This window comes from Furipterus horrens, unplaced genomic scaffold (genome assembly GCF_987537825.1).
Source record: "Furipterus horrens unplaced genomic scaffold, mFurHor1.1.pri manual_scaffold_10, whole genome shotgun sequence".
Lineage (NCBI taxonomy): Eukaryota > Metazoa > Chordata > Mammalia > Chiroptera > Furipteridae > Furipterus > Furipterus horrens.
The window spans coordinates 2,995,163-3,017,697 of NW_028327180.1; the positions used below are offsets into that span (position 1 = coordinate 2,995,163).

A 22,535-nucleotide genomic window follows, 5' to 3' on the forward strand; every position below is an offset into this window, starting at 1 on the left:
AAATACCTCTTTGCTGTGGGGCTGTCCTACACATTGGAAGGTGGTTAGCAGCCCCCTGGCCTCGCCCCACTAGCAGCCCATAGCGGGAGACAGCCGACATGCTCAGAATACCCAATTAGTAAAGTTATTGGTGAGCATGAAAAATGTGTCTTTTATTTCATAGAAAAAACGAAACAGACTCTTTGGCCAGCACAGTACTTTGAACCCTTTGGTCCCAAGGTCATAGGTTCCATAGCCTCTACATTAAAACTCCATTTAAAAAAGAAAATCATAGGGAAACTGCCTTTTCAAGAGACCTTATTCAGGACCTTGGTAACTTTCTATAACCTCTATCAGCCTCAGTCTCCTCGTGTGTGAAAATGAAAGTGGTTTTTTAATCAGAGAGGCCTACATGTATCTGCCAAGAATTCCCCTCTAAATACAAATAATTCCACAGAGTTCACCTGGAACCTGCGTGTGCACTCCAGACTAAGAATCATGGTATTGGATGACCTTCCATCCCAATTCTAGGACTCCGTTGCAGAATCCTCCGCAGGGACACGTGCACTGCTTACATTACATGGTCGTTAGTGAAAATGTGTTCTTACTATTTGCACTAATAAATTGAACTAATACTATTAGCTTTTTTTCTGATTCAAAAGCATTTCTGGTATTTCACATGAAAGATTCTTATTTATCCAACCATATACCACAGTTACAGGGCTGCCTTCTCTTTTTAAAAGATTCTGAAATGCAACACCTCTAATTTCACATTCTATCAATGTTCAAATCTAATTGAATTAGCATAGAAATACCTGTTCAGACCAACGTATTAAAACGCTGAAAAATCAGCTCCCATGCCTGCCATTCATTTAAAATGATCAACAAGGATGTGTATGTGATTGTGGGAGTGCCTTCCTCTAGAAAAGAAAAGCAGCGCTGCGTCTTTATATTTTACCCCAGTAAGAAACATATCAACGCATCATGATTCATGGAGAAAATATTTCCAGAACCTGAGGAGAGAGGTGGATCCTCTGATTTATTTCAAAGAAACCTTGAACTTATTCTAGGCATCTCTCTCTCCCCTACTAAAAGTCACCTGATTCATAGGTGTGGCTCATGATACCTCTGAAATCTCTTTTGAAACGTTCATTTCTACTTCATCTCCTTCATTCTCTATGTGTGTATCTTTACTGTCTAACTTTCCACCAGATTGTAGACCATGTGTAATGGCAGGTATGTGTTCTTTTATTCCCACTGTAAACTCAGCAATAGTGCAGACAAGGCAATCAGCAAATACTTACTCAGTGACCTCAGTCAGGCAAAGTCTCTTCCAGGGTATCAGAGCTGCAGTCCTGGTCTCCTCCTCCCTCCCTCTGTCCACAGCATCGCTAAAGGGGTTGTTCTGTTGGAAAGCGCGTTAACTTCCTATATCCTAACCATTAATGAATGGCGCCTCAAGGAGGAAAGTCCAGTTCAAGCACGGATGGCGTTTCTGGCCTGATTTTGGTGGCACTCCGACCTCATCTGCAGCCACTGCTCACCCTGGGGCTCCCGGTGCCCTTCAGCACCCAGCTGGCCAAACCACCAGCTGCCCGCTCCGCTGCCCTGCTGCCTCTCACGGCCTTCTCTTCGCTCAGAATGATAAATTATCTCCTTAGTTCAAGTCTCAGCTTTAAAGTTTTCCTACTTACATAATCTTCTGACTCTTCCAAGTATCTAACTTGTAATTTGGCGTACAGGTTAAAAGCAGAGGCAAAACAGTCAGCCTAACAGGTTAAAAATCTAGCTCCGCCATTTATTAGCCATGTGTCTGGACAAATCATTTAAACCTCCAGATATTTTAAAATCCTTGGCACTCATAGTATCTGGTCAGAGGGTGGATGTCTGAGTCGAATGACGGTGCCTGGCACGTGGCGGGCCTGCCATCCTCACTGTCCCTGTTCTTGTGTATCTGCCCCCAGGACTTGGCTGAGCCCCTTGAGTCCAGGGAAGGCTAGTTATCTTTGGATCCGGTACCTGGCTCGTGGCAGATGTGAATGCTCTTTGAATAAATGAGAGAGGGACTGTTCCAAGACTACAAGGTTGGGCTGTGAAAACAGTTTCTTCTCACGTTTCTAAGTCCCAGCGTTTCGGAAGGGCTGCTGCTACGCAGCTGGCCACGCGCCTCTTCCGCTCCTGCTGCTTTTCGTCGCCTCGGACATGCTCACCTCACTGCGCAGGTGCAGTTCCAGGGTCTGCGTTTTCTTTCCTTTGTTCTTGTCTCGTTAGAAGTTGCTCGTGCCGAGTTCCTCCTTGGGTTCTGTGTTGACATCTGCCACATCTCCTTTCGGGACACTTCACCCTAAAAAGGACCTGCACAGAGGTGTGCTGTTTTTCACTCTTCATAAGCGATGTCTCTGAAATCTTCCAGAAACGCCACTGGCGATGCTGTTCCACTCGCCTCCGCCTCCGCCGCTGGGACTGGGAGTGGTCGGTCACCCAGGCCGCTGTTCTCAGCGTTCGGGGTGGCGGCTTCTAGGTCCCCTCTGGGCTTGGTTTTCTGCAGCCCCGCTGTTGTGTGTTCGCGTGTAGTTCTCTGTGTTTCCTTCGCGGGAGGTTCGCTGCGCTTCCTATTTATGTACATTTCTGTTTGTTTACCAATTTGGGGAACGTTTTGACTCTTTAATTTTTTTTCTGCCCCATCTTCTCTTTTTTTTCCTTCTGGGACCCTGATTACACATATGTTAGACCTTTTGATATTGTCCCACAAGAGTGATCTTTTAATGTAAATTTTACCTTTTTACCTTCCTACTTAAAATTCCGGGGGCTTCTCATTACCAGTAGGTGCAGTCCAGCTGGCTCCTTTGAGGTGACTGCATCAGTCAGTCACCTCCCACAGAGGCTTTCTGTCATCCCCTCGACACACACACGCTCATGCGTGTTTTAGACCCCATCTCATTTAATAGCGTAACTGAGATACACTTCACGTACCATAAACTCACCCGTTTAAAATATGCAATTTAGTGGTTTTTAGTATATTTATAGACATGTGTGACTATTAGATAGGTTATACTATTTTCTAATACCAAGAACAGTGTCTGATATATAATGTGCATACAATAAATATTTCTAAATAGATCAGTCCGTTGGCTCTAGGATAATTTAGGCCTTTGCCTCCAATAAAATAGGAGAGTTTATACAACTACATTCAGTTCTAGAAAGAGTTTTATCAGAGCTGTGCTTTTTGAGGGATCTCTGAAGCACCTTAAACCCATATTTTAAAAGTTATTGCAGGAAGTTTCAAAAAATAAACTCTGTTTTGATATGATGGATGCCAAGTCATATTTGCCTCCTTCTAAAAGACAATTGTCATCCTTTACTGACCTAACAGTTGCCAAGGAGCAAAAAGTCTCTCAGAAATACTGCTTTTCTATTTTCAAAGTACCCTGAACCTTGTTTATTGATTTAAATTCTTTAGAATAGATTGCAGACTCTCCAGTAGGTGTTTTATTTGCCAACCGTGAAGAGTGATTACCCATGAGAGTCTGGCTGTCCCCTGCTCAGAGCGCCGCTCACGCGGAACATCGTTTCTGAACCTGGCTGATCCGCATTGCCCTGTCTTATTTCCAGGCTTTGCTGCGTCCCGGAAGAATCGATAGAATTATCTATGTGCCTTTACCAGATGCAGCCACAAGGAAGGAAATCTTTAACCTGCAGTTTCACTCCATGCCCATCAGTCAGGACATTGACCTGGATGAACTCATCCTCCAAACGGACATGTATTCAGGAGCAGAGGTAAGAGAGTCCTCAGAAGCCCTTGGGGGGAGGAAAGCAGGGGCTTGGTGCCGCTGTTTTGTAAACAACTGTATCCGAAACCACCTTCAGACTGGCAATGGCGCGCTGCATGGCCAGGGGGCGCTGAATGGGATTGCATGTTACCTGGCCCCTGTTACAGCTCAGTGCTTTCTACCTGGCTGCTGGTAGTGCGCAAAACGCAATCTTCCGAGAAGCAGCATGATCTCGTGGCGAGGACACTGGACTGGAAACAGGCTTCTCTTTGGGGCTTCTTGATACAGCAGCTTCCGACCATACACACTTCTCTGAACTTCGATCTCTTGACCTACCAAATGGAAATGATATGCAACCACGTCCACCATTTTCTCACTGAGATCATAAAAGTGAAATTAGGATATAATGAGAGCACTCTAGAGTTCAAAAGACTTGGCAAGCAGATTATATTATTATCTTTTATCATTTTGGAAAATTATCTTAGTCTACTTGTGGACTAACAAGAAAATTCTCATATAAAAAACTGCAAAAGGGACGGTCTGCCCTTAACTGAGAATATACTCAATAAGAGCAGGTAGAACTCTGGAAAACAAGAAAATTTTAAGTATGGCAGATAAACATTTTCTTTTGTTTTCAGCAGCTGTTTACTTGGGCTGCTTTTATTTACAAAATACAATTCCATGAAAACAAGTGCATCTTTTTACCTACATTTCTTAAGAAAAGGACAAACTCAACACAAAAATATCTTCTGAATACCAGTGGTATGGATTTGTACTGGGAAATTGATGTGTTTAAAGCATAAAATTATAGATTCTTTTCTCAGTTATCTAGCAGACTGGGACTATGCATTCTCTTTTCCTTATTTTTGTTTTTATGTCTCTGTAAAACCCAGAGATTAACACATCACAGATTGTAAGTGGTACTCAAGAGTTCGTAGATCAGTTTACATGTGGAATTGAAGAGTCTATCACACAGTCATGGCTAATAACAACTACCAAATAGATTCCAAATATACTCATTATTTTGCCTCAGGTATGAACTATATATATTTGACACACGCATGCACGCACGCACGCCCCCACACACAGGTTTTTCTGTTGCACTGGGCTGAGGGAAAGCCATGGAGAAAGTAGCTTGAAAAGCAGATGAAGTGCATTTATTTTTAAGTCCTGTCTGAAATAATGGTCCTAATGAGCATCTCTTTGGCATGACCGTCTGTTATGTTAACATGAACATGTAGCTACTGTTGACTGGCTGCTGCCGCGTTTCGGGAGTTCACTTTTTGATGTGAGCCCAAGGGCTGGCTGGCATCGTGTGCATGATATGTCAGTTTACAGGAAATGGCAAGGAGAAGACACCATAAATCTTTCACTTGGACTGAGTGAGGAGGAAGAGTAGTTAGCACAGTATAAATGTGCCTTTATCACTTTGAAGTAATTTATGGCAGTAACAGAAGAGCCAAACAAAAACCAAAGCCAGCGAGGTTCTGTCTGGCTGAAAGGAGGAAACGCAGGTGGTGCCGGGAGCTGTACCAGCTTGCTAGTTCCTACGCGGGACGTGCCTTCTTTAGTCTGACATACAAGCACATTTGTTTCTGATTAATGTTTATATCAGAACTTCTAAAAATAGTCACAGGAAAAGTAGCAGAAAACTCTGTGCATCCTCGGATTACATTTTTTGGGTCCCATAATACTTGGGTAGGGGAAGGGTACCCCACTGTGGTCCTAATTATAATGAGTGTATTATTACAACTGCACAGAAACTTTATTCCAAAATTAATAGATAGGAAATGTAAGACAGATCAAATTTGGCTGCAGATAAAATATAAGATCTCATCCCCCCGCCCCCCGATCAAAATGAAAATGGTGCTGTGATGTTGCGAGCCAAAATTAGTTTTGATTTTTGTTTTAATGGTAAAACCAATTCAAAGCCAGAACCTCAGGCACCTGACTTCCGCACACTCGTTGCTTTACCACCGATGCAACTGATTTACTTCCTCCCCAGGCTGAGGCCCTACCTATCCTTCGGCAGAGAACCTACTACATGCTACTTATTTAACAAATACTTATTAAACAGAAAAAGAAAAAAGAAGAAAATATTTTCAAAATTTTATTTAGGGAAAAGATACTTTCATTCTCATTGTCATGAGAGGAGGCCACTGCCTCTGCAGCCACACGCCCTGCTACAATGTCGCTTTTGGTATAGAAATGAGAACACAGATCAATTAATTGTCTTCACGGGAGAGTAGCTTAATGAAAATTATATAAAGGTAATTTCATGTAATTGTTCCCTAGTAGCTAGATGAACAAGAGTTTGGCCAGGTAAGCCAGAGATGAGGGAATTGCTGGCAGTCTGTTTTTCACAAACATCAAATGTTTATTTTAACTGGAGTGGGTGTATTTTATTTTTAATTTTAATTACAGTGTAGAGGATGATTGGAATGGAGAAGATACTGGTGGTACTTTGAGTGATTGGGCTGGGGAGGTACTTTGAAAAAGGACTTTCTTTCCGCCTTTTGCTTTATTTTGCTCGGTCAGCCCTGTTCTGTAAAAGCTTACGCAGGCCCCGTGTTTGAGGCAGCTCCTTCCGCCCTTCTGAGCTAACTCCTCTCTCTCTCCCTGGAGAGGGCGTCCAGAGAACTGGAGCAGTTCTGTAGTCCTCGGGGGAGCCCTAAGAGGACGTTTGTTGCCAGCATGGGGAGGGATGTGGCCACTGGGGAGCATCCTTGGAGGCTGGCAGGCAGCATCTTCCCACCATCCGTGCGCCGGCCACCCTGCTGTGGCCAGGATCTCATTGTCTCTGGCATCTTGACTGTAGCTCCGAGTTAATGGAAAAACATGTTGTCATTTAAAAGCAGATGGGAATTCAGCTCAGGAGGAAATAATATGTCTTTTTTGGTTATAGCTATTGTTTGCTTTTGCTTTGATTTTTGTTTAAGTTATTTCTAGCAGATTCCACTCCATTTTTTCATTTGTCTTTTATCACATTATCCTACTTACTTTAGGAAAACTTTTATCTTACCCACCGACAGGAAACAATCACAAATAAATGTACATGAAAGCCATAGCTGGATTCATCACCTGCACAACCCGCGCCGAGGGACAGGGTGGCGAGTAGGAGACATGACTTCCTCTCTGGGTCGTCATTAAGTGAAATTACGAGTATGTCTAAGCCAGGCATCAACTCTACATTTTATAAATAACCTAGGCAATCGCTGCATTTCTTCCATATATCAGGATTTCAGGGTTCATCTTCCAAGAGAGGCAGTAAAGTGGGGGGAAAAGGAATTTTTTTTTTTTTTGCTTTAGATTTTTCCTTTTATTTTTTTAATATGCTTTATTGTTTATGCTGTTAGAGTTGTCCCAATTTCTTTTCCCTTCCCCTCCACCCAGTGACCCCCTCCCTCCAGCTGTCCCCCCCCCTTAGTCCATGCCCATTGGTTGTGCATTTAGTTCTTCTCAACCTCTTCCTGTCTACTCCACTCCCTCCTACTATGCTTCTTCATTCCTGCACCATCTCCCTCCCTTTCCCCCTCCCCCTCCCCGCTGACCTCCCCCCAAAATGTTCCCCATACCTGTAATTCTTTTTTCTCTCTCGCTGCCTACTTAGTTTGCCTTTGTTTCGGTTCCCTAGCTTCTGTTGTTGGTTGTTGTGATACAGTTTTCATTTTAATGTTCATAGTTTTGATCCTCCTTCTCCTAAACAAGTCCCTTTAACATCTCATATCACAGTGGTTTGGATCTGATGAACTCCTTCAGTTTTACTTTGTCCTGGAAGCACTTTCTCTGCCCTTATATTCTGAGTGACAGCTTCGCTGGATACAGTAATCATGGTTGTAGGTTTTTGCTTTTCATTCCTTTGAATATTTCTTGCCATTCCCTTCTTGCCTGCAGAGTTTCTTTCGAGAAATCCGCTGATAGTCTTATTAGGACCCCTTTGTACATAATTCTCTTGCTGCTTTTAAGATTCTCTCTTTATCCTTAATTTTTGACATTTTGATTATAATGTGTCTTGATATGGTTCTCCCTGGATCCAGTTTTTTTGGAACTCTGTGCTCCCTGGACCTGTAAGTCTATTTCCTTCCCCAAGTTCAGGAAGTTCTACTTCATTCTTTTTTCACATAATTTTTCAATTTCTAGTTCTTCTTCTTCACCTTCTGGCAGCCCTGTGATTCGGATGTTGGCCTGCTTATAGCTGTCCGATAAGTTTCTGAGCCTCTCCTCATTTTCCTCACTTCTCATTTCCTCTTTCTGCACTGGTGAATTGTTTGTTCCTTCCCTATGTTCTGATTTGTTGATTTGATCCCGGGTTTTCTTGGCCTCACCACTAGTTCCGTATGTGTTTTCATTCATTTCAGCAGGACTGGCCTTCATTCCTTCCCCTCTCATTTAAGATATGCCGTTAGGTCTGTAAGCATTTTCATAACCAAAGCTTTGAACTGAGCCTCAGAAAGGTTTCCTATCTGCTGCTTCGTTAGATAGATATTTGCTGTCTGGTCAGCTGTGTCCCCGGGATCTCTATCATGATCTGTGCCATCCTGACTGTTTTGTGTTTACCTTTGCTTCCTGGGCAGGGCTGTCACACCTCCTACACTACAGGGGGTGGAGCCCTGTGCACTTGTCACAACTCGACCACCCTTCTCACCACGCTGTGGCATTTTCTGTGGGGGGTGGGGGTCCAAGATGGATTCCTGCCGTTTAGTCTCTGCTGAGAGACGGGGAGCCTCCTCCTCTGTCCCCAGCCCCTCCGGGCCTCACAGTCTGGGGCAATGGGGGTCTGCCTTCCCTGGCTTTGGAATCACAAGCTGACGGGTCTGGTCTGCAGCCGGCGGTGCTCCCCAGGCTCTTCTCGCTTCCCCCTAAATATGAGGGTCTGTGCTTACTGCTGTCCTGCCGCCATCGCTGCTGCCACTGCAGACAGCACAGCTTAAACTCTTGTCCCCGGCTCCGCCCCTCCCACCTGTCTGGATGAGTATTTCTTCTTTATATCTTTGTTTGCTGGACTTCCATGCAGCTCGGTTTTCTGGAACTTCTGGTTGTCTCTAGTTTTGAGGTAGTTGTGGAGGGAGACACAGCGTGTCTGTCTAGGCCTCCATCTTGGCCGAAAGTCGGGAAAAAGAATTTTAATGTTAAAATTGAGTAAACTTCTAATAGGATTGTAGCTCCTTTCAAGGGTGGTTTCAGGTAGTTACTGAATTCTTTGGAACCTCAGTTTTCTCATTTGTAAAATATCTATGTGACTGAAATGTTTTGGGGTTTAAATGAGTTAAATGTCAAAACACCAAGAAATAATGCCTGACCTAAGGAGTGCTTCGTGGATGTCACTGTCCTTGTCACGACCCCTTCCTCCACCACCGCCCCGACCCCCAAGTCTGCTCAGAGTTCCGTTCACTGCTGAAGTGCTGGGTGATGTGGGCAACATGGCTTCCGTTGCCTCAGCAGTCAGTCGTTTTCCTGAGGGCTAAGTGATTATTGAGTTTGCCTTGTACCCTTTTCAACAAAACATAAAAATCTGCTTGTGAATCTACACTAGAAAGTTTTTTAAAGCAATCTTTTAGTTAAAAAGATTTCACACTAAGTTTTTATAAAGCTTTAACTTCATGTAAATTTATTCTACGAGTATTTATCCCCATTTTACTAAAATGATGTGTCTTGCTCTGGATTCTGTTTTGTAGTCTGTGCCTTCCTCTGGCTCAAGGTCTCCGTGCCAGATGGACGTTAACTCCAGAAGAGCTCTCCTCACCGGGCTGGGGCTGCTAGAGCCCATGAAGGGAGGCCCCTCACTCGGTGGCCTAGCTTGCTGATGAACGTTTTTTCTCACCCCCCTCTCTTCTCCCATTTGGTGAAAACAGGAGGAACAGTTATAGCCACCGAGGCTACCTGTACTCTGCAACAGGAGGCTCGTGACGATTCAGCTCAGGACCAGTTTGTTAGAATCTGGCATAGTTTGACTCTGTATGTGAGCCGTCTAACAACGCATGGCCGTCAAGGTCGTGGGGTGGGAAGGGACACCTTGTCCCTCTGCGGAGCGCTGCCAGGCAGCACGGGACAGTGGGCCGTCTCCAGGTGAGCCAGGTGCACAGGCCTTCGCCCCCCAGATGTCGCTCGCTCCTCCTTGGACCCAGTCAGTGTTCTGTGCAGACACACTGCTGCAGCCAGCACTTCGTATGAAGTCGGTATAAACTCTGAGTAAACAAACTTAGATTTTCATCTTAAGCAGATAAACTGGTTTCTTTGACTTTAAGGTTTGCCTTCTGAGCCCTTGGACAACAGTGTTTTGTGACCGGCATAAACTAGGACTATTAAAGATGTCTTTGTGTAAAAAGAGCACCTTAAACCGGCCGTGAGGTGGGTATAGCGCCTGCTCTGAATGGCCAGATTGCGGAAGGTCAGGCGGGCTTTGTTCTCAGCCATTTGAGCACTTGTCACTTCAGTGTGCGCACCCACAGGGGACACTTTGTCTCTTCAGTTCGGTGGCTGAAATACGGCTGCCCGGTTGTAAATGGATTGTCGTGAAATCCTTCAGAGCAGAAATCAGAGTATACTAAAGCAGGTGTTTATAGATTGTACCTTTTAAACATGCCTTCCACCCGTCCCCACCCCCCTTTTCCGCTATTTTACAGTCTACTTACTAAATGAAGTTCGATAAAAACCAAGATCTAGACAGTCGCCCCCCGGACCAGTCACTACAGTATTGGTTTGGCCAAATCCCTTCCCTCTGAAGCTCAGTTCTCCTGTCTTAGTGAGGAGAGCGGAGATGGGCTCTGTGCTCCTTCCTGGTGCTGAAAGTCTGTGTGACTGTGGGCCTGTCGTGGGGTTAATTAATTGTTCGTAAGGGTGGGGCCTCCAGATGGATAATGTGGTTGTGTTTTCTTTATAATGCTCCTAAGAAACCTGAGGTCTTGGGATCCTGGCCGGTGTCTGTAGGCTTGTGACTCTGGCCCAGAGATCTGAATCATGGTAGCAGGGGAGTGGGGCCCTGGAAAGACTGACAGAGCATAGAATTCGGATTTTAATAAAAATTCTCCTTAGCAAACTTGAACAATTGTCCACAGAAGAAAGTTTTACCTGCTCAGAGATTCCCAGGCCCAGTGATATTTGTTCGTTGTTGTTTGTTTGTTTTCGTCTGAGACCTTTGGGGGCTTTTTCGCTTTTCAACAGAAGAGCTCGTCAAGGTCCGTATCTATGATTCTGGAGGCCTTGGGATAAAAAGTATTATAAAGTGGAAATATGCAACAGCCCAGTTTTTCCTGAACTTTTTGTTAGGAAAGTAAGTAAAAGTTGCAAGTTATACTGTTTAAGTTACACTTTTTAAACTTGCAGCTTATGGAGGTGTAAACATTCTCTACCTTTCCGAACTTCAGCTCCTACTGAAATTGGCAGTGAAAGAACCTTCACTCGGCTTCGCTGAGGGCTGTCGTAGAGAGGGTGTTTCCGGCAGCGCGGGCCATCCCGCAGAACACCGAGTGCCGCCGTACCTGCCGTGCGGCCTCCTCGCCGGGTCCTGGGAGCTGCTGTCAGATTACAGGAGGCGCTGGCCAGACAGGAAGCGGGCGGGGAAGGAGAGGCTGGCCCGCTGGCAGCAGACCTCGCACAGTGTTTCGTGGCCAAGTATGCAGCCTCTATCGGGAAGCAGTCTATCACAGCCACAGTTAGTCACGGCCTCCCTGATCATCTGGTCCCAGGGGTGCGTCTGTATCCAGGAAGAACGACTCAGGCCAGGAGTTTATCTGATTTGGGCATTATAACAATCCACCCAGTTTCTCCTCTCCAACTTCTCAGGCTTTCTGTTGACTCATACCAGTTCTCCAGAATTTTTGCACAAACTTTCAATCTGTGCTTCTTCATCTCCAAAAGAATGATAAAGTTTGGGGGTTCTACCAACTTTAGAGGAGCTTATGATTATAAAAATGATATGCAAAGCATGCTATTAATTCTGTCTGGCGTTTGGACAAGGCATTCTTTCAATCGTAGCAAAACTTAGCTCCTTGGCATATTTTTATTCACTTCAAAAGAATCCTTAAGGGCTGGTTTTGTATTTAAAAGCAAGAATTGAATCTAGTTTGCCCAGCATTAACTTCTTGCAGGAATCCTTAAAAATATAAACGGCCAAACAAACACTCTTAGACATAAAAACAGTCCTCCGCATTTTCCCCCTGTTATAAGCCTAAGTGTCGGAACTGGAGATGGGGGAGATGAATCCAAAAGTTGTCCGTTCAGAATGAATGTTCTTGTTATAAGGATGAGTTGGTCCTAAGGGGCGTGAGCTGTGCTCCCTCGCACCGCCTCACAGAAGCATGTCTGGTGTGGGCTTTACAGCTTCGTACAGGGGCGTAAAGGCACGTGTCGGTGACGTTAACATCAGAAGCTTTCTGCGATGTCTAGTCTAGTTTTGAGCTCTGCAGGGATATTTTCAAGGCTAAGGAGGGTGTTGTTGCTAAGACACGTTTAGTTTTGTGAGAGGCTGACAGACTGTCTTCTGATGCGGCTGTGCCGTTTTGCATTCCCACGAGCAGGGCGTGAGAGTTCTTGCTGGTCCATATTCTCACCCATGTGATTATTTGCCATCTGCATATGTTCTTCGGTGAGCTGTCTGTTTAGACGTTTTCACCCATTTTTTAATTGGGTTGTTTTCTTACTGTTCAATGTTGGGAGTTATTTGTGTATTTTAGATACCACTCCTTTATCAGCTTTGTGTTTTCTAAGATTTTCTCCCAGTCTGTGGCTTATCTTTTCACTCTTAAACTATATCTTTCCTAGAGCAGAAATTTTTCATTTTAATTAAGTATTCATTTCTTTCTTTCAAAATACATTTAATAAGGTAGGAAATGTATTGGCATTTTAATTTTGATGTGTCTTGTTGTGGTCCTCTTTGGGTTCAACTTGTTTGTGACTGTGCTTCCTGGGCTTGTATGTTTAGTTCCTTCTCCAGATTAGGGATGTTTTCTTTCATTATTTTTTCTAATAAGCTTTCAATTTCTTGCTCTTCTTCTCCTTCTGGCACCCCTGTGATTTGGATGTTGGTATGTTTAAAATTAACCCAGAGGTTCCTAAGCCTCTCCTCTTTCATTCAATTTTTGTTTCTTATTTCTGTTCCAGGAGAATGTTTATTTCTTCCTTTTGTTCCACATTGCCACATTGTTGATTTGAATCCCAGCTTCCTGCCCATCACTGTTGGTTCCCTATATATTTTTCTTCATTTCACTTTGTGTGGCCTTCACTTCTTCCTTTATTTTGTGGCCATATTCAGTCTTTTCTCTGAGCTTCCTGATCACCAGTGTTTTAAACTCCGCATCTGATAGGTGGGCTATCTCCATTTTGTTTTGTTCTTTCCTTTGGGCCATGTTTCTCTGCCTCCTCAATTTGTCAGCTTCCCTGTGTGTGTTTCTGTGTATTGGGTAGAGCTGTTTTGACTCTGTGTCTTGGTGTGTGGCCTAATGTGGTAGGTGCCCTGAAGCACAGCCTTTCCTGTTACCCAAGCTGGTACTCAAGGTGCGCACTTTGTGTGGCCCACCCTCCTCTTGCAGTTGAGCCTTGGTTGCTGTTGGCAGGTCAGCGGGAGGAATTTACCCAGGCCAGTCAGCTGCAAGGACTGGCTGTGACCACTGACCACCACCCTCCAGCCTCCATAGAGAATCAGTTGTGCGGGGAATGGGTGGTGGTTCTCTGACGTGGTCTGTAGCTTCCCACTGGGAGCACTGGCCTGGCATTTCCTGGGTGGTGCAGGCCAAGGTCATTCCTCACCTGTGTTTTGCCCGGGGCACCTACCTGAGTTATAAGGTAATCTGAGATGGCTGCTACTTGTGCTGGGCTTGGAGGGTTCCAGGCAAAGCCAAGCTGTGAACCTAGGCTGGCTGCTGCTAGTGTGGGCCTGGGCTCCCTGAGGCCGGCTGTTGCTTGTTTGAGAGGATTTAGGAAGTTGTGACACAAGAACCAAGAGCAGCCATTCATAGGGAAAAGCACCCTGGGTGGGCCCGGAAGTTGGGTGGGGTGGAGTCTCTGGGGTCAAACAGTGTTCCCCAGGTTGATGGAGTCTCAGATATGGGACCAGCCTGCTGGCTCAGGGGGAGAGGGAGGGTTTAGAAAAGGGACAATGGCCTCTGCTCCCCTTGATGCCAGACACTTCAGGGTCTCCCTGTGTGCCACTGGCGCCTTTCACGCTGCTACCCTGGTGCTGGGGCTCAGAGGGAGTGAGTCTGAGCAGGCGAGTCCGTGTGTGGGTTCTTCAAGAGGAACTGCTTGGGGCTCCAGCAGTTTCTTCCACCGAGTCAGTCCCCGCTGGTTTTTGCGGCCAGAAGGTGTGGGGGGTTACCTTCCTGGCCCTGGAACCCTGGGCTGGGGGCCTGGTGTGGGGCTGGGACTCCTCACTCCCGCGTTATCCCTCCCGGATTTTTATCCACCACACGTGGATGTGGGACCAGCCCGATCCACACCTGCGCCCCGCCTACCTGTCTGGATGGGTGTGGTTTCTTTAACTCCGTAGCTGTCAGACTTCCTTCCGTTCAGCTTGATTTCTGACCGTTCTGGCTGATGGCTCTCTATTTCAGCTGTAACTGATGCGGTTGTGCGGAGGCGAGCCCCGTCTGCCTGTGCCACCATCTTGACTGGACCCCTCCGATTTATAATTTTAATGGCAAGGGAGAATTTTCCTCTCAAAGAGCTGTTAGCTATAAAGAAAAACTTTTTTTTTTCATTTGAACATTGTGCTAGCGTACTCGAATCAGATATTTCTTCCTGCAAGAATAGAAAACCTTTTTCCTCAGAAACTGGGACTCTACCCGACAGGAGGGGCTTACCTTGGGCGTGGGGGCACTTTATGTGGAGATCACACGCTGTACTGTGGCAGCACTACATAGCCGTGTCGTAGGACACAGCACGACTGTAACACAGGAGGTGATAGGCGAGGGGAGGGGCTTCCTAAATGAAGAAGTGGCTTATAGTACGTTCTGAGTCACAGACCTCGTCACCTCGCATATTGTCAGTGATGTAATCAAGCCTTATTCTCTAAGTCCTGCTAAGCCACTTTATGACCTCAGGCAAGTCCTGACCTGTTTGTGTTTTAATTTCTTTTTATTGAATGAAATTACTTCTGAGGGCCTTGCTATCTTTACAATTCTGAGGTTTTCTATCCACTTTGTGATTCTTATATTGCACTACTACCTATTACTTTTAAACAATATTAGAGCTAGGCTTAGGGGAAATTGTCTATAGAAAACATAGATATGCTTACTTTGTAAAATAATAAGACAAATTTAAAGAAAGTAATTTTGTTTTCATGTATACTGTAATTTCAATTTTTTAAGTCTTACTCAAAAGATAATTGAAGATTTTTAAATAGTAACAATTTGCTGACATGTCTCTTGGAACTATGTCTAATCAAATATATCCTGGTAGGTACAAAGCAGCAAAATGTAATCATTCTCTGGTAATTCTATCCACATTAGAAGAGTTCAAAGCATCACATTGGTAGATTCTTTCTTAATTGCCCCAGTAAGAAAGCAGGCCTTCACAGCTAACATCATACAGCGAAAAGCTAACAGCTTTTCCATTAAGACCAGGAACAGAACAAAGATACCCACTCTCGCCGCTCCTGTTCAACACAGTATTGGAAGTCCTAGCCAGAGCAGTTAGGCAGGACACAGAGATAAAAGGCACCCTGATTGAAAAGGGAGATATAAAACTATCACTTTTTGTGGATAACATGATTTTCATATATAGGAAGCCCTACAGATTCCACCTAAAAACTGTTAGAATAAACAAATTCATTAAAGTTGCAGGGCACAAAATATATAAACATTGGTGCACTTTATACACCAAAATCAAAATATCATAAAAAGAAATTAAGAAAACTATCCCATTTATAATTCCATCAAAAGGATAAAATACCTAGGAATAAATTTAACCTAAGTGCAAGACCTATGTATAAAAACTAAGACATTGATGAAAGAAACTGAAGAAGACACAAATGGAAAGATATTTCATGCTTACGGATTGGAAGAACTAATATGATTGAAATATCCATACTACCAAAGCAATTTACAGATTCAACACAATCCTCATCAAAATTCCAGTGGTATTTTTCACAGAAATAAAACAACCCTAGAAGGGGTACGGAACTACGAAAGACCCCAGGTAACCAGAGCTGTCTTGGGAAAGAAGAGCCAGGCTAGAGACACCACACTCTTGACTCCAAACTCTGTCACAGCAGCTGACAAGGCTCACCCACACACACCGTTTCCGGCTGGAATCGTCGTGCCTCGTCCTAAAGACGAATGGGAAATGAAGGGTCGCCAGTCTTTGAGGAAAGGTTCGAGTGTGAGATGCCTCTGAAGCAAACAAGGGGAGCAGAGACAGCGGGGCGGGGAGAGAAGGAAACGGTGGTACAACCGTGAGACAAGTGCCAGAGGCGCAGGCGGAAGGAGATTCAGTTGCCCCGTAAGTGAAATCTGAAAATGTTCAGGTAGAAATTTTTAAATGAAGTAGAAGGCTTGTCAAAAGTTGAGTAAGTCTCCCAGGAAAGAAATGGAGCTGTGACTAACAGGCGTTTCAGAGAGAGCAAACTCTGAATTTCCTTCCAAGAACTGAAGGGCATCAGCTTCTAGCCCGAAAGGCCCCTCCCCGTCACACACAACGGACTAGGAATTTGCATCGCCGCCGGGTTCTGTCCAGTGGCGGCAGAAGCAGCCGGAGGCCAGGCGAGCCGGGCTGTTCCTCGCCTTCATATTTCGGAGGGGAGATGGTTTCCAACCCAGAGTTCTGTTTCGAGCCAAACTGTGGGACCAAACGTGCAGATGAAATAAATACATTTCAGGCTCGCGGGATGTAAAACACATTTTCCCTACACACCTCGTTTTAGGAAGCTAACGGTGGATGTGTTCCACCCAAAACAAGGGGAGGACATGATCCAGGAAATCGTGGCTCAGCACAGGAGGGCCGCAAAGGCAGTCCCCGGGGGACTGGAGAGAAGTTCCAGAGAAAACATTTTTAAGCTGCTCGGTGTACGCTGGCAAGGAAAAGCCATGCTTATCGGGTTGAGGCTGTCTGGCTGACTTTGCTTTCCATGGAGAAGGCCGAGAAAGGCCCGGCGGTGAGGGTTACCTCAGCTGCGCTTGGAAATTATAAAAGCAAAATGCTGTCCCCAAAAATGAGCATCTGTCCTTCCTACCTCTTTATTCCAACCCAGAGCTGTTTTCCAGGAAGGCTTTGTTTTAGAATTCAGTGTTAGCCTTTTTCTGTCATTTTTTAAAATAAAGAGGAGGAGTTTCTAAAGATCGTAGTAGCAGAACCGTTTCCCGTCCCTCAGATGAAATCTCATGTGGGGAGGCCATTGTACACGGCGCACAAAGGAGGTTTCCAGTTGTGAGATGCCGCGCTCCGAGTGTGCTCGTGTGTCATCGGTGACTGACTGCTGTGCTGTTTGCCGTGCAAACAGCTGTGACCCCCCCTTCTGCCCCCGCCCTGCATAAGGGGCGCTGGGGCGTTTCACCCACGTACCTCTGCTGCCTCCTGCTCTGGCCTCTGCGCGCCTCTGGAGACCACGGAGCCGTTTGAGACTATTGCCCTGGCTGAGAATGGACTGACGCCCGCCCCCCCCCCCCCCCAGCCTTCCTTCCCAGCGTTACAGCCGCGGGCCCGGGGAGCGAGAGCCTGTGGCGGCAGCGGCGCTGCTGCGCGGGCGCTTGTGCGGCTGGGCTCCCGCACGTCTGCGCCTCTCGGGTCCTCCCAGTCAGTCTGGTCTCGTTTTTAATGGAACGTCTGCGCCGCAGTTTCAGATAAGGGGGGACCTCCAGTTTTTACATTCCCGGCATCTTTAAGTTTGAAGTTAGTAACTCATTCCTTTTCCCCTGTACGCATGAGCTGCGGCGCACCTGGAACCCCCAGGTAGCGCCGTGTTTGGGGTGAGGGGCCTGCATTTCAGGTGCTCCTGGTAATACGGCCTTCGTCCCTCGTAATACCGTCCTTTCTCTTTCCCATGTCGCCCCTGGAAAAGAAGCTGTGGACAGATTTATAGTTTTAAATAGCTTTCCAGATACAATCTACTTTGGTAAATAAAACTAAAAGATGAGGTGGACGGGTAAAAACAGTTAAGTTAATGCTGTGAGAATTGCGTTTTTGTCTAGTGTGGTCATTATGGGTTGTCTGTCACATCAGAACTGAATCTGCCTGCGTACCATGAAAACGCACAGCACACACTCACGGAGCGTGGCCGTGACTTGTCGCTCTGCAAAGTGATTTGTCCGTGGCAGGTATTAAAAATGCCAGCTTTCCTGCCTTTATTGCCTGCTGTGGGAAAGAAAGGGTAGTTCCTAACCAAGCATCTGGTAAACTGGTTAATGTTTAATATTTATTTGTAAGGCTTAGGATATAATGAAGAAATGGTTATAAATTTTAATACGCTTCATGCTTTAAGTTCATGTTGCTTTCCCACTCACCTTTCCTTTCGGGTTCTTCTGTTATATAGTCCACAAAACACAGCTTAGGAAATTAAGAGGAAAATAACATTTTAAAAACTTGATGTTTATACCCCTGCCTTGGTTCAGATGACGGAGCAGAGAGAAGCGGAGAGACAGAGAAGGGAGGGGACGCCCTGCTCCCTGTGTTGTCACGATTTTCTCTTGTAGTGCGGAAGGGAAGGTCACCGTTGGTTCTGCAGCCAAACACTGAACACACAAAACTTGCCTTGGCCCTGGCCGCTGGGGCCCGGTGGACGGAGCGCTGGCCTGCGAGCCCAGAGGTTGGCGGGGGCTCTGGCAGGTCCCCTGCTGGGGGCGTGGAAGAAGCAGCTGGTTGATGTTTCTCTCCCTCCTGCCCCCTCCCTTCCCCTCTCTGTAAAACTAACAAAATAATTTACAAATAAAATATTAAAACATAAAAATTACTTTGCTTCACAAAAATGATGAACATAGAAGCCTTGCATGTTTATGTCCCTTTGTTTTTGAAAGTCTGAGTCAGGTGCTCCATACAGTTGTTATCGCCCTGTGTTCTGAAAAGCACATGCTCTACCAGAGAACCCTCCCCGGTCACCAGCCAGCTCTCCGGCTTCCATAGGGGTGACAGTGGGAACTCCTCTGCGACTCCAGACTCACATGACAATGGCAAGGGTGTTTGTAAAACATTCAGTTCTGATAGAGAGGGTAGTATTTTTAAATCGTTCCTGATGCCTGAATAATGCTGCGCATGAATGGTTTCTAGCCTTTGACTTCAGGTTCTGACAACGTGAGCTTTGATTTCATGCCGGTGTAAGTGCCCTGCTAGAAGCAAGGAGAGAGGCTTGTTGCTGCCGCTTGTTTGTTTACAGGGTTAGGGAACCTGTTACTGCTTCACAATACATGCTTTCTGCTGCGACTGCCATCTTCTTGTTCAGCTAGGGAATAAAGGAATGGCAGTCTTCTGTCCCCAGGAGCCCCAGTCTGCGTAAGCGCCGTTTTACAGCGACGTTCGGGGTGGAGGCAGGGGCATTACCGTCTGAGTGAGAGCTCCCCGCCCGCAGTCTGGTTTTGTGCGGCCCGCAAGCTGAGGAGAGTTTCACATGTTAGTGAATGAAGAGCAGAGAAGAGGGAAAAGGCATGAGGTTTTCATTTCAGTGCTCACAAGGTGTTACTGGAGCACAGATTGCCCGTGGCCGCTGTCACGGTACCAGGGCAGATGGGAGTGGTGAGGGGACTGTTCTCCACAGAGCCTGAGTATTTGCTGTCTGGCCCTTTACAGTAAGTGTGTTGGCCCCAGTCTAAATAAGTTTTCACCATCCACCACTCAGCCCACGCACTTTACTCATACTAATTCCCTCCCTCCCTCCCCCCCCCGCCCCCCGTCCCCCTCCTGCTCTTCACACTCACATCGCTGTGAATTCAGCGATTACTATCACAGGGGAATCAAACGGGGGGCCTGCAGTTGGCGATGAGCAGGGGAACCCTTTGAACCCCCTTGGCCTTGTCAGCCCTGCCCCCTGTCCGCTCTGCCTTCCCGCCACCACCACGCCGTTGCCCGGCCAGTTTTGTTCTCAGAGTGCGGCTTAGGTCTTGATAGATTCTTTTACCCCCATAAAAAGTTCCCTGTTAGTATGTGGTCCCATTTTTAACCTCTTTGCAGACACCCCCGATGATCTCAAATCACTTTCACATGGGGCTGAGGGTAAGCTTTATTTCTCTTGGCATGTCCCTGCCGGGGCAGACACTTCCTCTTTGCCTTGAAAGGACAAAACGATGCTCAGCTGTCTGGGCTTAGGCCCAGTGTTTGATTTATACATTATTTAATTTCCTCCTGAAAATTGGAAGCAGGACTTTCAGGAAGGGAAGTCAGTATTTTTCATTTGTTTAGGAACACTTTTAGGTCTAATACAATCATCAGTAGTAGATGTCAGCGTGATTGGGGGTGACTTAAGGTGACTCAAATAAAACATGACACACGGGGAAAGCACTTGACAATGGGCACAATCTGAAGGGTTTGTGTGATCGCCGTTGTTTGTATCAGAGGGGTTATTTGTGTGCCAGTGTTCTTTCCGTGAGCTTTCCTGTGCCGCATTTGGGGCGCCTGTCTCACCTGCAGCCGCTGTGGCACAGTGAGAAGTTTGAGGAGACGTGATGGAAGCTACACAGGACTTGGATTCTGTCTCGGCTGCTACCACGTCTCTCCCCACAGTTAAGTTCAGAGGCGTGCCGGGATATGGGTGCCAGAGCAGCCCGAAATGCTTGCAGCAGTGAACTCAGGAAATTAAAAATTAACTCTGGAAACAACCGTTTCTTGTTTTACACCCTCTTTAGGTCGTGTTCTTTTGTAAACCTTCCTCAGAGCGTCGTTACTCCTCAGTCACAGCCTGTGTCCCTCTTACCGCCGAAGTTCTTAGAAGTCTGGCACACCTATGCCTGGCTGTCCTCAGTCCCGATTCCCTTCTCCAGCCCTGGCAGTCCTGCCCCCAGCCAGTCAGCTCAGCCAGCTGGCCTTCCTGGCGCACCTGCCAAGATCCATGCCCCTTCCTAAAACCCTCTCTGCTCCCCACGTGGGCTGTCCCCGTTTCCTGTGTGCCGTCAGACCTCTGGGACAGACTCCTCTCCTAGAGAGGCTGGGCTGCCATGTCCCTAGGACCCGTTTCTGGGACTGCCTCTCTGCCTGCACGCGTACCCTCTTCCTTCTCGCCCTCCCTGGGGGCCTGAGTCCTGAGAGGCTGCTGTTGAGCCCCTGAGAGCAGTCCCCAGTGCCCCCTCTGTGCCTTGCTCAGCAGTGGTCCTTCACTGCCCTCGGGCCTCGCTGCCAGCCCCCTGAGCTCCCGGGGCACAGGCTGATGTGGTGGGCAGAGCAGAGGCATGGGGTCAGGCAGGTGTGGGTTTACATCCGGACCCATCCCTTACCTGTTTGTGAGGTGCTGGCAGATCTACCTGCGTTTGTCTACGTGACTAGTTCCCTATAGATGATAGGGGACAGGACAGGGCTGTTGGATGCCTTCGGGGTGTGACGTCTGAGCACTGGAGGGGCAGTGGCGGTGGCGGTGGCTGCTGCTGTCATGCGTGCTGCCTTCCATCCCAGCACGAGAGGTCCCTCCTAGGTCAGTGGCTTCGCTGCCCTGTCCGCGGAGGCACCAGTGTGGTCGTCTCCTTCGCGCTTCTGAACGCCGGGCCCTGGCCGTGTCCACAAACCCCTGCTCCCCACAAGCGCAGCGCAGCGCCCTGTGCCTCCCATAAAGTGGAAGGTGGTTAGTTCGATTCCCGGTCAGGGCACGTGCCTAGGTTGTGGGCTCAGTCCTCAGTCAGGGTGCGTGCAAGAGGCAACCAGTTGATGTTTTTCTCCCACTTTGATGTTTCTCTCCCTCTCTTTCTCCCTCTTTTCTCCTCTCTCTAAAAGTAAAAAAAAAAATTTAAGGAAAAATGCTTGGTATAAAATATTTAAATACATAAAATATTTAAAATAAGATTAATATATACTTAAAGTGCTTACATTAAAATGTATCTGTCTTTTGATTTTATACTTGTTTTTAACCCTCACCCATGGATGGACGTGCTTATTGATTTTCGAGAGGGGGAGGGAGGGGGAGAGAGGGAGAGAGACATGTATCGGCTGCCTCTTACGTGCACCCCGACCGGGGACCTAACCCACAACCTTTGGTTTACGGGACGATGCGCCAACCAAGTGAGCCACTCTGGCCAGGGCTGATCTTATACTTTCTAAAGTATGAAATCGAAGCCAACTGCAAAATATTTTTGGCTTAAATAACTAGTAATTTTTCTTTTTATATAATTTTTTTTCTTACAAAAACCTCACTTTCTGTCTCTGAACATATTTCTGGAAAGTAGATTTTCTGCTTCTCAGAAGTATCACATCGTCACAAATCACACTGTGCCAGTTACTGTGTCCTGCCACTGACCTGTCTGTTAGGGGACCGGGACTGCGGATGACTGCTGGTGGTTTTGCAGGAGAAAGGAGGGAAGAGCTGTGCTCTCTAGTCTGTGCTTCTGTGACAGGAGCTGCTGCTGCGGTCGTGACTGGCAGGCCGAGTGGGCCTTGCGGGACCTTGGGAGCCGCGGAAACCACATGCAGTGCCCAGGGCTCCCCCGAAGTGGCAGCAGTAGCAGAGGTCAGTGCTAGGCGGTGTCCTCAGAGCCCTGAAGCAGCTGTGCTTCCCCTCAGCGAGGACCTAAGGGACCCCTCTTCCGGGAGCCCCGGGTCAGTGTGCTGGGGGCGGGGGAATGGAGGGGGTGGCGCAGCGGGTAACCAGATAGACTGAAGTCACACATTGAATACTTCTAGGAATTATTTTCAGGCACTGAGAAACATAAACTAGTATCACAGCTGAGA

At 46.7% G+C, this 22,535-nt stretch overlaps 1 protein-coding gene across 1 annotated transcript in view; it reads left to right on the top strand.

Moving 5' to 3' along the window:
* Positions 1 to 22,535, top strand: part of AFG2A (AAA ATPase AFG2A) — a 179,886-nt gene that overhangs the window by 143,974 nt on the left and 13,377 nt on the right. The window contains exon 16 of the mRNA XM_090288766.1: positions 3,592 to 3,756. Coding sequence (XP_090144892.1) covers positions 3,592 to 3,756 — 165 coding nt within the window. The remainder of the gene's footprint in view (positions 1 to 3,591; positions 3,757 to 22,535) is intronic.